At 43.5% G+C, this 15,470-nt stretch overlaps 2 protein-coding genes across 3 annotated transcripts in view; one reads left to right on the plus strand and one right to left on the minus strand.

Moving 5' to 3' along the window:
- The window catches only part of pmepa1 (prostate transmembrane protein, androgen induced 1), a 40,612-nt gene extending 33,655 nt beyond the window's left edge, over positions 1–6,957 (plus strand). For both annotated transcript variants that reach the window (XM_035151702.2, XM_035151703.2), the window contains exon 5: positions 21–6,957. In XM_035151702.2, coding sequence (XP_035007593.1) covers positions 21–333 — 313 coding nt within the window. In that variant the 3' untranslated portion in view covers positions 334–6,957. The remainder of the gene's footprint in view (positions 1–20) is intronic.
- Positions 6,958–8,245: 1,288 nt separating this feature from the next.
- cfap91 (cilia and flagella associated protein 91) lies at positions 8,246–13,799 on the minus strand. The gene is made up of 17 exons (XM_035151700.2): positions 13,646–13,799; positions 13,485–13,549; positions 12,380–12,537; positions 12,214–12,273; positions 11,736–11,792; positions 11,456–11,634; positions 11,183–11,360; positions 10,707–10,864; positions 10,457–10,612; positions 10,238–10,368; positions 10,057–10,158; positions 9,896–9,967; positions 9,565–9,711; positions 9,258–9,479; positions 9,021–9,169; positions 8,798–8,889; positions 8,246–8,627 (listed from the first exon to the last, which is right to left on the minus strand). The coding sequence occupies exons 1-17, from the start codon at positions 13,737–13,739 to the stop codon at positions 8,398–8,400; spliced, it is 2,250 nt and encodes a 749-aa protein (XP_035007591.2). The 5' UTR covers positions 13,740–13,799; the 3' UTR covers positions 8,246–8,397.
- Between the last annotated feature and the right edge of the window lie 1,671 nt (positions 13,800–15,470).

Raw genomic sequence — 15,470 nt, forward strand, 5'->3', positions numbered from 1 at the left:
CTATGTTGTTGTGCTTTCAGTCTGCAGGCTCCTCCCCCGAGCGTCCATTCAGGCATCAGTGTGTTAGAAGCCCAGGAGGCCTTGTCCCGGCACCAGAAGCAGGGCTCTCGAGTAGAGGGAGCGCCCCCGGCCTACAGCGAGGTGATCGGGCACTACTACCACCCGACAGCCCTGCACTCCGGCCACAACCATCGGACTGTTCCATCCGCACAAGCACCCCCGTCCTCGCTCATACATGGTCTGATCCGACCTCCGCCTCAGCAGCAAGGAAGTGTGGACAACAGGAACGCAAGGAATACAAAGGAGAAATCCCAGAAGCCCCAGCAAGTGTGACAGTACTGTTTCCTCTTTTCTAGCCCGCAGGAAGGATTATGCCTCGCCACTTTGGGGAAACGGTCAGCAGCCAACAAGGAACAACCTGGTCGGTGGTTAACTCCACAGGTTTAAGGGCTGGTTAGTTGTGGTCGTAGCTGACACGGTTTCCCCTCATCACGGATCGGGCTAGGAGCGAGAGGCAGCAGCGCACGCCGGCTTCTCGTTAGGTAAGAACATCTGGAACCCGCATCATTCCTGCAGAGCATGGTCGCAGGAGAACATCTGGTACTTCCTGCTCCACAGTTTCCTGTGCACTTCGGATGAACCGATGATGATGTCCGAGTAGGAGGTTGAAGGGCGGAGGCGGGGGAGAAGGCGGATACAGATGCCTCCTTCTCCCCCACAGCAACTCCTCTCGCTGCAGCTCATCGCTCCTCCACGACTGAACTAGCCTTCACTCATTCTAAATATTTACTTGTTCTGTTTGTTTCTGTAGAACTTTCTCTTTGTTTGTTCGACGCTTACAGGATCGTTTCTATCCCGGCAAACGGTGAAATGTTGCAGTCTCCTTGGTTCTTCCAGGATTTGTTTTGTTTTCTCGTGATAATCTCCCCCCCCCCCCATCGCTGCTTTGACTCCAGTAAGTTTGTTCCCGACTGCACAGTTCAGCGTTTGGTGGCGACTCCTGCAACAGGCTTTAGCTGCATCACTGAGACACGTTAGCACTCAACAATATTCACACAAAGAGTTTAGACGTCGCTAGCATTACTTTAAAACTAGCTTACGAGTTGTAGCACAGTGCTAAAAAACGTCCTCGAGCTAAACATCATGCCTTATATCGACCAACTGATGCAGGAGTTGTCGCTTAAATCTTTTCCTTTTTTTTGTTTTATGTTTTCTGAAGAAGGTTTGCACAAAGTTCAAGACTGTTGACCCCAGAAAAAACCCGCAATATGATTGATAAGAGAGAAAATAGAGAAAGTAGGGGTATTTTTCTAAACTAGGTGGATTCTTATCAGTGAAGATGTTTTTTTCTGTTTGTTTTTATATGTTGTGTAGTTTTAGAAAAAAAGAAAAGAAACAAACATCTGTAATCTGTTGGGGTGCCAACTTTCACGTTGAACATTTTGCTACGTACATGTTGGCATGTATATATGTTACAAATGGACGATATATACACACACATGTATGCAAACCGAGAGCAAACTTAAAAGCACGAATTTAGAGTTATTTATATAATTGCTAAAAAGAATTGCACTATTTTTTAGTATGCGCAGATGGAACGTGTGAGAGAGACTTTTATTGTGAAGGAGCTCTGTCCATTGAGAAACGAACACAAAGAGAGAAACCGCCTGGGGGGTCGAGGTCGGGGGCCACGTCAGTGCACAGCGGCGAGTATCATGAGAACATATCACGGGAGAGATTCTGACTTTGATTCAAAGGACTTGGAACAACCATTACTGTACCATTGATATAAAAATAAAAAAATAAAAATCCCTGGTTTATGCAAATGTCCGAGTCCTGCGAGCCAACCACAAGTCAGCGTCCAACCTAACCTGTGGGTCCAATCAGAAACCCTGCTCGAAGCTCTCTCTCTCATCCTAGTGGCCGAATCGTTAGCCAATCCCAAAGCCCAAAGCAGGCTGTCACTACCTCGACCAAACAAGTCAAGCACATACGAGTTTGCTCACATTAATCAGACGTTGTCTCATCGAACAAAAGTCTGAACTAATCAAGACAATGTGTATTGTAACAGTGAAAGAAATTAGAGTAGTTAAATCCTGCTGTGTGTTATTTTATTTTGAATGTCAGATTATTTGTTTGTTTGTCGCGTGAGAAGAGAGCGGGAACGACGCAGGTTCAGTGACGCCAGGCCAGGTCGCCCGAAATGTGTGATACACCGACTGTGCACTGCCGTGGCCGCACACACACACATGAACACAACGTTTCTGCAGTTTCATTTAGAGTCGCAACTCTCCTGCCTTTTCAACACACACACACACACACACACACACACACACACACACACACACACACACACACAAGTACCCACAATCCCCTCTGGCGAGTTTCTCTCTTGCAGGCATCTCTGAGCACTTTACGGCACCAGGAAGGAGACAACAATCTTCTGTCAGCCAGCGTCGGCCAGAATAAAACTTAGAAACTTCAGTCAAACCTTTAAGTTAAGCTGAGATTAAATTCTCTGATCTTTAGAGCCACACTTTTAAAAGATGCAAAGACTTTATTTATCATACTTCAAACTTTAGAGAATCCTGAATTATCTCATCAAACAATAAGTGAAAAGGATCCGACATCTGATTCCAACTTCTGACATTTGTCGAAAATCGGTCCTCATCAACTACCGAGGTTCGATACTGAGCCCTCGTAACGACTACACATTAATAAGATTGATTTACCTCCTTTCAAAAATAATTACATCTGTTTCAGATTTGTTACGTCTTCTTTAACTTCTTTGTGTTGGACGCAGCACAGGATGAGTTGTTTCAAACTAGACACGCTGAAGTGTTGAAAAGTGACACGAGTGTTAATAGCAACTTGTCTTGTGTCATCTCTTGAACAGTGTGGAAATAAAGGTTGGATTATAATTAAAGTAGAATCTTAACGTATCTCTAGTTTTAGCCTTTTTTAAGTTGCTGCTCTTATATGAAAAGTTTCCGTAGTGACCGTCACTCTTTCAACCCTGAGGTTGACAAGTTATGTTAGTTTGTATTGATGTGAAGGAACCACAGCCCAAATGAAGCCAGCGCCCTCTAGTGTTCAGTCTTTATGCAACAGCGCCCTCCAGAGGGACCCAACCAAACCGCAGCCAAAAGCTTAATTTAGTAGAGGAGAGATTTAAAGGACTCAGGACAACACAGCAGCAGATCAACAGTGTGAGATCTGTGGTGTTGTGTTGAATCCTGAGTTTAACATCCTGTAAGAAGAAGAAAAGTTAAGACAAATAATCAGAAGCCATTTCTTAGTGAATCACTTCCATCTCTCTCTCGTGTACGTCTCTCTTCTCTCTGTTGTTTCTGTGCTGCTGTAACTCGGCTGCATCGTGCACTTGAAGAAAAGAAAAAATCATGATATAATCCTTTGACCACAAAGGAGTGACGATTGAATCAATCAAAGTTTGAATCCCCTTGTTTGGAGATAATGAGCCTGGTCCCAAACGTATTATTTACCTGTATTTCCTCACCTCACCTCTTCTCTCCTTTCCCATCCTCTTCTTTCCCTCCATCACTGTGACCCTTGTGTTTGGGACCGGCTTCGTTCCCTGTTGAATAAGGTTTGGTTCCCTGCTCTGGAGGGTTTGCAGCGGGTATGAAAAGACTGAGCAGGCTCTGATCAGGGCTGTAGGAGGTTATACTAGTTAGAATAATTTAAAGTCGTGTACCTCAAGTGTAGATTCAAGTAAGTAAAAATAGTTTAGGATAAAAGTGTAGCTTCAGGGAAACTTACGCTGGCTGACGATACAAAATATAAAAAACAGGAGGAGGGGAAACAGACATTTTTCATGTGATGCTGACACTGACTTCACCAACACACGTATGTTTACACACAGAAACATTAGAGCAACTCTTTCTACTTATTTTTCATGATGCGGTGAAGCTTCCTGAAATCTGCAGACTGCTTAACTATGACATTTAAACTCTCAATTCAATATTGTGCACAAGTTAAACTAATCAGGGCCCAAACTTGTCCGAGCAGATGAGAATCTGTGTGTTGGGACGGGCCACACCTTTAGCTTAGCATTAAAGCTAACGTGAGGGAAGTGAGCGTGTCAGTTAGCATATTAGCCAACACAGCGTTTTATAACCTGACAGTGGACGACGTCTTTTCCCAAAAGCAAAGTAAGAGTTAACAACACAGACTTGCCCTGGGAAAGACCTCCAGCTGTCTAGACAGAAACTAAACACACACACACACACACACGCTCACACACACACACACACACACACACACACACACACACACACACACACACGCTCACACACACACACAGTAGACTAAATAAACTTACTTAAGAACCAGACCTTCCACACACACAGGTGCACTTTCATTCATCCACACACTCTTATTATGGACCACACAAGATAGAGAAAACATTTATCTCTCTCACACACTCTCACACACACACACACACACTTCCCTCTTCCTGTCTGAACGAGCTCTACCTGTTCCCTAGAGATGCCTGCTGTCCAATGACAGAGCTCCCTTCCAACTGGCCCTTGCCGCTATTGGCCGGCCGTCTTTTCGGTCTCCCTGGAAACGTCCGTCGTATATTATTGTTGCTATGTCGTTACAAGTGTGCCTGCCTGTGCTGAGACGGGCAAAATGTGAGTGGCTAGTTTGGGCTGTCAATCATCCCAGGCCACGCCTCCTTACTGTCTCACGTGATGATTGGATGATGATGATGATGATGAGATTGAGTATAGTGACGATGAAGATGTTTTTGATAGTGATGCCGCAGAGAGCGTTGCAATACACCTACTATTTGCCTTTTTGATAATATTAGTCATATTAACGTAGTGTGCTAAATGTAAATTTTTTTTAATTGTTGTTTTTATTGTTGTTTATTCACTTGAGAACAAAAAAAAAAGGTCATTTTATTATCAATCCACTGATCACACAGAACTTTTCTTTTTCCATTTCTCAAACCAACGTCGACAGTGTAAAACTACCTAACACGCAATCGCTGCAGATCACTGGGGGAGGACGTGTAAATACAAGAAAATGTACTTCTGCTTTTAAAGTGCCCTTTTCCAGTTTGATGTGTGCATGTTAGTTGCGCCGCTGTGAGTGTGATTCCCGTGCGTCACCTGAGATCAGCCGATGGTCGATCGTTTCTGCTCTCGCACTTACAACTTCAAGTACGATTTCGTTGTGCGCGCTAACCCAAGTCCGCTACCTGGCTAATCATCACGTCTCCTCGCCTGGCCCAGCGTCTACACGTGTGCCTTCTGGTGTCCGGTCTCAACGGAGACTTCACCCGACTGTAAAAACACATCACGGTGCAAAGAAACTCTTCAATTACTCTGTTTTTGTTGTCGTCGGCACTTCGAACGGCAGCAAAATATCAGAAAACAGACCCTACTTTTGTCTGGAAAGTATGGAAGCTCATTCATGCCAGAAAAATACAGAAGAATCGACTTAACTTCAGAATTTACCTGCTGTTTCCGTGGTCAAGAAAGTCTTTTGATCTCAATTTAAAAGCTAACGTGGACAAAAAAATCCTTCAGTATCATCCTAAATTTTCTTTAATTCCAACAATTTTTTTCTTGGCAACTGAAACATCTCCATCTGCTGGGGAGGATTGTGTACTACAGTTGAAAGCTCCACATCAACTATTGAGTCTCAACCCTGAGATGCTCATTCAAAAATGTGGTCTTCTCTGATTTATTGTAAATTTGTATCTGTCTTCAATATATATTTTTTATCATTCCAACTTTTCGGTCCTTTTTCTGGCATGAGTGAACTTCCATAAGTTTCTGGTAACCCTAAAGTCGACGATGAACAGTTTGTCTGCTTTTGATCCGTCTGACCTCGTAAAGAATCTGCAGCTCAGTTTTCTGTCTTCAGTCTCGTTAAAGACATTTTTCCAAAGAAGGAATCATCCTAAACAAAACTCTTGCATCTGTTAAAAAAAAGAAAAAAGAAAGACAAGAGTTACGCCTGACTTGAACTTTTCTGTTTCTTTCATTTCTTTGGACGAACGTTTTGCTTTAGACGCCTTTTTCCAGTTTCTCTAAGTATTTCAGTTACACAGTCGAACCCACTCGTACTCGTTTGACAGAGGAGAAACAACATTGTACCTCGAACACTCGATAGTAAACTGGAGAAAGGTGGAAAAATAAAGCAGAAGTTTAGCTCCTTTGTGTTTTTGCTCATTCTGCATCGTGGTGTTCTTGTTTTCTGCTCGCTCTGCTCTCTGAATCAGCGCCGCGCGGCGCCGCTCCTCTGACAATGTTGAAGAAAATATACGAATACACTCTCTTTCGGTTGCAGTATGTATGTGTGCGTATTTAAACAAGCCTCGATATCTTGCAGGACACAACGCTCGTCCGCCACAGTGACTATTGTAGAAGTCTTCCACCCGTCGTCGAGTTTAATCCTGCACGCATGTTAAATGTGGGACTTGTACAATAGATCCGTTTGTTGTGGTCAGGATTCCTTCATGCGTCTGGTCCTGAGCTCTGAGAATCTGTAAGTTCGGCCCGGAGCAGAAAACATGAAGGAGCCCTGATCTGCTCTTGTAGAAAAATGATGGATTCTCCTGAATTTAAATGAAGCACCGGGCTCCTTCATCTCCCACTGCAGCACAGCGGGAGGAAGAACAAGAGATGAACCCGGTGCTGGAGAGTTCAGGCTTTGAATCTGTTTTCTGTCACAGCATGGCTCGCAGTTATATAGAGGCCTACTTATTCTCAATGATGATAATTGCTTATTTGTGTATTAAAACAGTTTATTTTTAATTTATATTGGATGGTCTACGTGTTGCTGGGTTTGTTATTTTCTTCTATGTTTGTTACAAACAGAAGACAATGGTTTATCGTTGTTGTCACAGAACATGGTATGAATCGGACACATTTCAGTTAGCCTTCGATTTAAAAAACCAATAAAAAAGTTTTATAAATACGTCTGTTTCTCGTCTGCTTTTTATTCACTTGAGTTTTTCCTCAATGTTTAATTCTGTTTGTCCAGGATCAAGCAGATGGACCAAAGTTTCTTGTGTCTATTTTTATCAGGAGGGACTTTGAGGGGCCCCGCATCAAACCAAACCGCCCCCCCCCCACACCTCCAAGAAACATATGCCACCATTCAAATCTTCAGGCGACTCTTTTAATGTCAAAATTATAAACAAGGTTCATTCCAAACTTCCACCAACATCCAGACACACACACACACATTTAAACTTTCTAGTCTTCAACCAAACCTCTCAAATTATGAAGCCTCAACTATTAAGATAAACTACAATAATAACAGAACATGTCAGTTCTCTAATATTAAACCAAGTTCAGTCCAATTAACAACAACAGTATTTAGGTCTGATGCAGCTGAGACTCTTTTATTTGAGCAGAAACAAAAGTCCTGCAGCGATCAGGTGACACAAAGAAAACTGATTTCACATCCAGTAGTTTGATCTGTTTGTGTGTTTGGAGTTTCTTTCTTTGCTGAAACCAATAAACTGAGTAAATGAGACAAATGAGGAGTTGATGGTGTTGATCAGTGTTTGGCTGAAGAAGCTGGAGTCACATCGTTTCTCAACAACAGAAACCAAAGCTGGTACCAAGTTGGAAAAGGTCTTTAAAGTGATTCTACATCAAGAATCAAGAATCAGAGCTTAAGTTTACTTTCATGTGGAGCTGAGTTCTGAGGTCGTTCCTAAAATCCACTTTAAATACGACCAGGAACTCGTGATGACTCTTTCATAACCATGTCCTCTCTTTACCCCATTTCTTTCAATAAGCGTGAACGAAATAACAAACACCTCTCGGTGTAATACCATGAAACATTTCTGTCAACATATCACTAAAAGAATCTGTCAGAAATCTGTTACATTTAGAGCAACAGTGCCTCATAGTGGCTGAAGAGTGGAACTTCCTCCTCAGGTGCAGGGTGAACGCTGGGGGATCAGAGCCCAACTCAGTTGGACTGTATCTCAGAATTTAATACTTAAAAAATATTTTTGTTATTGTTGTATTTATTACATTTTTTGAATTGTTTATCAGAAATCATCTTCTTAACCAAGCTGTCGTCAGAAGAGATGTGTTTTTAGTCTGGAGGGAGATGTGTAGACTTTCTGTCCTGATGTCGATGTGGAGCTCGTTCCACCGTTTAGGAGCCAGGACAGTCGTGATGTTGTTGAGTGGCAGCTGTCCCTCGCAGTGAGGGAGCAGCTGATTGGCCGATGCAGATCACCATGTGAGTGAATGACAGAGCCGATAGAGTTGGTGTACAGAGAGAAGAGGAGAGGACCCAGGACAGAACCTTGAGGGACCCCAGTAGTGAGAGGACCAGGTTCTGACACAGATCCTCTCCAAGTTACTCGGTAGGTGCTGTCGTTGAGGTCTCTACTCAGTGAGGTTGAGGTTCTGCTTCCTGCCGCTGATCCTGCTCTTGGCGGCTCATCTCCTCAACGGAGGCTGTTTCAGAAGGAAGGAGGGAAGGAGGAGAGGAGGGAAGGAGGGAAGGAGTAGAGGAGGGAAGGAGGGAAGGAGTAGAGGAGGGAGGGATCCCAGAACCCTCTGCAGCCTCGTTAATGATGCTCCGAACGGCCTGCAAGTGTTTCTGCTGCCTCGCGTGAACTGACAGAGAGAAAAGATAAAGTCAGTGAGTGTTTTCTACCTTTTCACCTTTGTTTTGGTCATTTGACATTTTGAAAGAAAGGATGTTGTTGATTATGATTTTTAGAATTTTGATTTATAACATTTGTTGTATTCAGATCTTTGTGTGGAAACAGAAAAACCGGACAAACCTCTTCTCCTGATGTTGATCTTCTCCACCTCTGGGATGAGGAAACTGTAAACCAGCTCTGACACGATCTCCTCCGACTGAAGTTTGTTCCTGCTTCTCACACACACACACACACACAGACACACACACACACACACAGACACACACACACACGGCTGGGTGTTATCTCTGGGTTTGAATGTCTGAATACAGAAGCTGAGCGGACATGCTGAGGTGTCTGTTACCTTTTCTCCGCAGCGTAAACTATGTCGTTAATCTCCTTCGCCCTCCTGCGGATCTCCTCTCTGGCCTGGTCGTCCGCCGTCTGCTCCACAGATCCCAAGATGACGCTCTCCAGGTAGAAGTCCACAGTTTCCTGGTGAATCTGCACCACCTGTGACACAGCATGAAGCACATCAGAACATGGCCCCCACCGGCTCACACGTGTATCTTCTCGACATGCTCAGAAACCATGTACGCACTTGTCTGAAGATCTCATCTTGTTCTCTGCGTCTGTGCTCCTCCAGCTGCCTCCTGCCGCTCTCCTCAGCCTCCCGAGTGCGGCGCTCTCTCTCGGCCAGGAGCGTGAAGGCGTGGATCCTTCGCTCCTCCTGGAGACGGATCAGCTCCTTGGACAAGGTGTCGAACATGTCCTCCAGCTCTGCGCCGATCACTCTGGCCTGGGACGCCTCGTTCTGAGAGGTCTGAGAGAGGAAAGAGGAGGCGTGAGTGAGGAGGTCGTAAAATGTGAAATACTTCTTGTAAAACTGTTGCATGTGAGTGTTTCACCTTGATTCTCTGTTTGTCTCTCTGTTTCTTCAGCGTGATCATCAGCTCTCTGTCGGTTTCCTGCAGCTGCTGCTCTTGTCTCTGCAGGGCGTGGACCGTCCTCAGTTCCTGGATGAGATCCATGTGGTTTTCTTTGCCCTTAAACATCTGTGCAACAACAGACAGGAATATATATATTTATATTTATTAACATCCTCAGCAGCTTGACCTCAGTTTAACACAGCCCTGCTCAATAAGTGTGTACTCTGTGTGTGACACAGATGAAGTCAGGGGTTAAAGGTCACAGACATGCAGGTAAACAAACATCAGGGGCCGTTACACATGTTCAGACCTCGTTCTGGACGCTTTTTCCCCTCAGCAATTTCTGCAGGTGGACGACAGCGAGCTCCGTCTCCTCGTCTCCCTAACGAGGATCACATAGATGAATCAACAAACACCATCACGCAGAACCATCAAGCTGAGTGTGTGGATCAGACTGGGCCAGTCGCTCACCTCTGGCGGCTCCTCCACTATGGGCGTGGCGGGACGAGGAACCGGCTTCTCCTTCTTGATCAGAAACCGTAACGGCTTCTCCGTCTTCTTCTCCCTCAGGGCCTGTGGACACACAGTTGGTCACTATGTGTATTTACAGCTGAGGCGAATGTGCTTGACGATGAATTATCTTTTCGTTTACCTTGTATGTATTCATTTGTTCTAACGCTTTCTTCACAGACGGCTGGATCACGTCCTTGATGACGTCTTTGGATCTTTTCAGCCGCAACTGACAGATCGAGGTCGAGGATCGGGCCTCGAGGTCGTTGAGGCCTGTGATTCACAGAAAGTCACACGTCATCTAAGCAGCAGATGAAAGATGCTCGATTCTATTTGTCCAAAAATCCTTTTAGATTCAAACCTTCATATGTGTTCAAGTGGTGTTTCTTTGGCGCACTGCTGTGAGCACTGTTGAAAGTTCCCCTGAGGGAGTGAGGGACAAACTCAGAGTCTTTAAGGCCGAGTTGCTTCAGCTGCCCCTTCATGTTCCTGCCCTTCGCTTGCAGTTTCCTCAGGGCTGCACAACAAGGAAAGACAGATGAACAGTGAGGGAAACAAAACCTCCAGTGATGAATATTCAGAAGCATGGGCGGAGGTAGAGGTGGTCTTACAGCGGGTGTAGTGGTTGTGGGTCTTGTGTAGTTTGCCCTGCCTGTGGTCTAGGAGCTTGAAGTAGCTGTGGGTCAGTCGCTGGTCTGTGAAGTCTCTCTGGGCCTCATCTCTCTGCCTCAACAGCTCCGTCAGCACCACCAGACGGGACTCCTGCAGCCTGGCCCCGCCCACAGAGACACGCGTTTAATGGTGGACACCGCGGCAACGGTAAGAGGACGTTGCTTAATGAGCCGAGAACTGGATACGTCGACTACATCCTTCAAACCCGTTGTGTTAGCATTTACTCCCTCTGCTTTATACGCTGATAACTATTGACCACTAGGGGGCAGTGGAACAAAGCTTTGAACCATAGACTGTACGTGGATGGATGACATGACACCCACACATCCATCCATCCACAGGTAGCCAGTGTTTTACCTAACTATTTATGTTTATGCTATTTTCTGATTAGTAATGATGTTGCGGCTCCACTCACTTCTGGATTTCTTCTTCTCTGAACGCCCACTCCCTGGCCTCCATCTCCTCCATCATCCGCCTCCTCTTGTCCAGCTGACTCAGGTCGTCCAGCGGAGGGAGACTCGCCTCCCAGACTCGTTTGGCCCGAGCCCGCTCGATCATCTCCACCTCCGCCAGGCCTGCGGGCAGACCGCGACCTGAGGGGAGGAGTCACCACGGGGTTTGGATGTGAGGGAAGTTACAGATAAACTGGTTTGAATAACCTGGAGGGAATGGGACTGATTCTCTTTACCCCAAGTCAGAGGAGCGAGCTGCAGGAGCTCTGTCGGAGTCGTCCCCGGTCGGATCACATACTCGGGGCAGTATGGGTCTGTCTGTGTTTCATTCTCCCTGTAGTCCGTCTGCACCCCCACGGTGACGTGTGTGGGCTGCTGTGCTGCATACTGTCCACCAGCCGTCACAAAGTTTTCTCTGAGGGGACAAAAAAAGAGAGGATTGCGTCCTCCGCTCGTTACCAGGACAACGTAAACGGATGAGAAGTAAATGAAATGTGAGGAAGCTGCTGGACTTACTGTTGCAAACCATAGATCACGTCAGGGGGAAGCCGCTGTGTGGAGGTAAGCAGAGGTCTGGGGGGGGGGGACACCAGATCAGAGAATTTGGTTGATTTTTACAGATGAATGAAATGTTGCATCATCATGAGCCAGACTGATTTATCTCTGAGCCTTTTGCTGATATGAAAACTTAATTTACTGAATAAACAATGTTTAAATTTTTACGTCTCTGAATTCTAGTTCTGTATATTTGGTTGTATTTGTTATTTGTAACAAAGTTTATGTTTAAAGTGTAAAATATCAAACTCCAATTCCATTTCTGTGTCACTGGGGTTTGATATCGACGTCTTAGGGAATCATTGACAATTTTTTAATATATAATATCTGTGGATTTATCTGTATTTGAAATTTTTTACTCCCTAATATTATCGGGGGGGGATCCATATCAGTCGGGCTCTAATGATTTTCTTCCACCAGCTTCAGACTGGAATCAAACCGTTTAAAGTATTTCCAGCGATCAGCTCCACGATGACTCTCGTCCCTTCTTGGAATCGCCCTGTCAGGAACATAATGAATAATCAATAATCGAAAGGTTCAGTTTATATGTGAAAGGAGTAATTCAAACTTTTAAACTGGCACCGCCCAGTAGCTGCTGCTGTTACCCAGTGAGCTGCTGCAGAGCCCCGCTGTGCTGGTCCCTGTAGCCTCGCCAGCCTCGGTCCACAGACGCTGGGACGGGGTCGGCGGGGTCCAGCTGAAGAGTGTACCCCGGGTGGTGCGGCAGGCTGCTGAACATGGAGCCGAAGTCAGGCACTCGCCGCTGAGTCGGGGAAACAGAATCAGTGTCGGTGCATCTCATCGTCAATTCAGCTCTACGTTCGTTTAAGTGTCCGACTTGTAAACATTTTATTTACTGACTAGTTTAATCATATTTTATTCTTATGTTCTTCTCCTTTGCTTCCTTTGATGAGAAGGAACCAAAGGAACCTTCTTGAAGTGATAGGAGATGAGTCTCCTATATCTATATCTTCTGTATCATCAAAGGAGCCTTCTTCATTCAGGAGAGTTGGATCAGTAGATAGAGAATCCAGGTCATCAGAGATTTCAGACTCTACTAAGAAGTTCCCTCATCTTCCTCATCCTGTTCTTCATAAAGCATCTTTGACCATTTCAGCCGTAAATCTGAAATGATTGTGACGCCATACTGACGCTCCGAATATAGAAAATCAAAGGCATATTTTCAAATGCATATCGATCAGTCTATTAAGTTATGTACTGTTATATTTCGAGTTTTATTGTGTCGATCTAGCTATGGTTTGCTAGCCAGAAAAGAAGCTAGCTAGCTAACCGCTAGTTAGTATTGTACATGTTTCTCTTTCTCACTAGTAGAGGATTATAAAATAAGAGTCACATGCATCAGATGTGCAAAAGCATGTATCAAAGTATCAAAGAGTTAATAAAAGTATTTGTCTTTTATTTTCTAAGAAATCTGGGTCCATCCTGAAGAGCATAACAATATACTTTATATTGAATTATAAGAAGTATTTTATTTAATTGTCAAAAATCTCCTTTATCTCTGATATAGTTATTCTACTAAGTTTTATAAGATGGTAAAGTGCCAGTGTTTTGAATGAAAGTAGTTCAAACCACTGCAGGTCGCCTCTCCGTGGATTGAGGCTCTGGAGTTTAATCATTTTACTTTATTTTACTGATATAATATTTATTCTTTATCCTTTGATCACCCACTCACATCATATTAAAACTCACCACTCTGTGTAAGGAGACTCTGGACCGGACATGATCCACCTCGGATGAAACCGTGTGAACCGGATCTGCAGCAGAAACATCAAAGCTTCACTCCATCATGCTATGCTAACATGCTAAGCTAACGTGCTAAGCTAACGGGTTGTTAGCCTGTGTTTCCTCACCGTACAGGAAGTCGTAAACCCGCTGACGCTTCACCACCGTGTCGCTCGGTTTCTTCCTGGAAACTGTGACACTGACGGATTCATTCATTTTCATTGTTTTAGAGTCAAATGTCAAAGTAACGGTCTGTGCTGCAGATCAGCTGTTTGTCCTGTAACCATGGAGACGGTCAACTGACGGAGAGCCGGAAACAAAATCAAACCGTCACAATAAAACCTTGTAAAATTGAAGTTAACCAGGGTTATTATTTACTTTGTATTAGTTATTTATCGTCATGTATAAGTTATGTTATTTTATTTCAGTGCCACTGATTCATACTTTGGAAACTTCCAACTATTCGGTTCCCTACCAAAATAAAATCTTTAAATCCATATAAAGTCATGTATAAAGTTACCAGCAGAGGGCGCCATCACACTAAGAGGGTCATAACATTATTATGGTTTTATGCTTTTACTATTGATACTACTACTACTAATAATAATAATAATAATAATACTAATACCACTACTAATAATAATAATAAAAACACTGCAACTACGTTTATTAAAAATGATATATTATCAAAAACAACGTCATTTATCTACCTTCACCTGTGCATACACTCAGGATCTGTGTAATGTCGATCCGCCTCCAGCTGGTGACGCTCTTTACTGGAGTTTGTTTAAAAGTGAATATTCTCTCCTAACGTTTTGACGTCACTATGTATTAAAGCAACTTGAGATCATATATATATTGTGATTTGGAGCCACACGATTCAAATTAATAAGCAATTACTCTTTATTTAGTAGTTTCACTATTGTCATAGTGAGCACCTAGTGAGGGGGACACCAGATCAGAGAATAGGTTGATTTTTACAGATGAATGAAATGTTGCATCATCATGAGCCAGACTGATTTATCTCTGAGCCTTTTGCTGATTTTAAAACTTAATTTACTGAATAAACAATGCAGAAAATCTGTATGTTTAAATTTTTACGTCTCTGAATTCTAGTTCTGTATATTTGGTTGTATTTGTTATTTGTGACAAAGTTTATGGTTAAAGTGTAAAACATCAAACTCCAATTCCATTTCTGTGTCACTGGGGTTTGATATCAACATCTTAGGGAATCATTGACAATTTTGTAATATATAATATCTGTGGATTTATCTGTATTTGAAATTTTTTACTCCCTAATATTATCGGGGGGGATCCATATCAGTCGGGCTCTAATGATTTTCTTCCACCAGCTTCAGACTGGAATCAAACCATTTAAAGTATTTCCAGCGATCAGCGGTGTATTTGTATCTGTAAAATCAAATTCTGCAAGTAACTGTAGTTAATGAGTGAGATTTAGGCGACGTGGGTTTTTCTGTAACTTGTGTTTTGGACATTAAAAGTTAAAAGAGGCAGGAAAATACTGAGGGAAGAATAAATAATGTTTAGAAATAAACTGTCCAATAGGAGAAAACTACGATGTAAAACGTGCAGTGACGTCTGGTTCAGTGAAACTGGTTCAGCTGAAGGAAACAACAGGTAATTATTATTAATAAACGGGTGAATCAACCGGGAAATGACGAGAGGAAAAACCACAGGTGCTCACTGTGCATTATGAGTCACTGGATTCTGTCTAAAAATAAAATCTCCTCCGCTCAACAGACACGACTCTGTTTCATATTTCCTTTTAGTTTCTGTATTTTTGGCTCTGACTCTTTCAGTTTATACAAACATATTCTTTTACTTGATTAGAAAAACTGCACATGTGACTTTTGAAGTTTCACATTATTAAACAATGAGATGACGTCTGATTTATTTTTAAATTTCTGACTCGTGACTTGATGTCAGATCATG

This window comes from Hippoglossus stenolepis, chromosome 3 (genome assembly GCF_022539355.2).
Source record: "Hippoglossus stenolepis isolate QCI-W04-F060 chromosome 3, HSTE1.2, whole genome shotgun sequence".
NCBI lineage: Eukaryota > Metazoa > Chordata > Actinopteri > Pleuronectiformes > Pleuronectidae > Hippoglossus > Hippoglossus stenolepis.

Coding starts and splice junctions, on each gene's coding strand:
- cfap91 (XM_035151700.2), bottom strand. CDS start 13,739: ATGAAAATGAATGAATCCGTCAGTGTCACAGTTTCCAGGAAGAAACCG. Junction 13,550..13,645: donor GGTTTACGACTTCCTGTACG/GTGAGGAAACAC, acceptor TTTCTGCTGCAG/ATCCGGTTCACACGGTTTCA. Junction 11,361..11,455: donor GCTCGCTCCTCTGACTTGGG/GTAAAGAGAATC, acceptor TCCTCCCCTCAG/GTCGCGGTCTGCCCGCAGGC.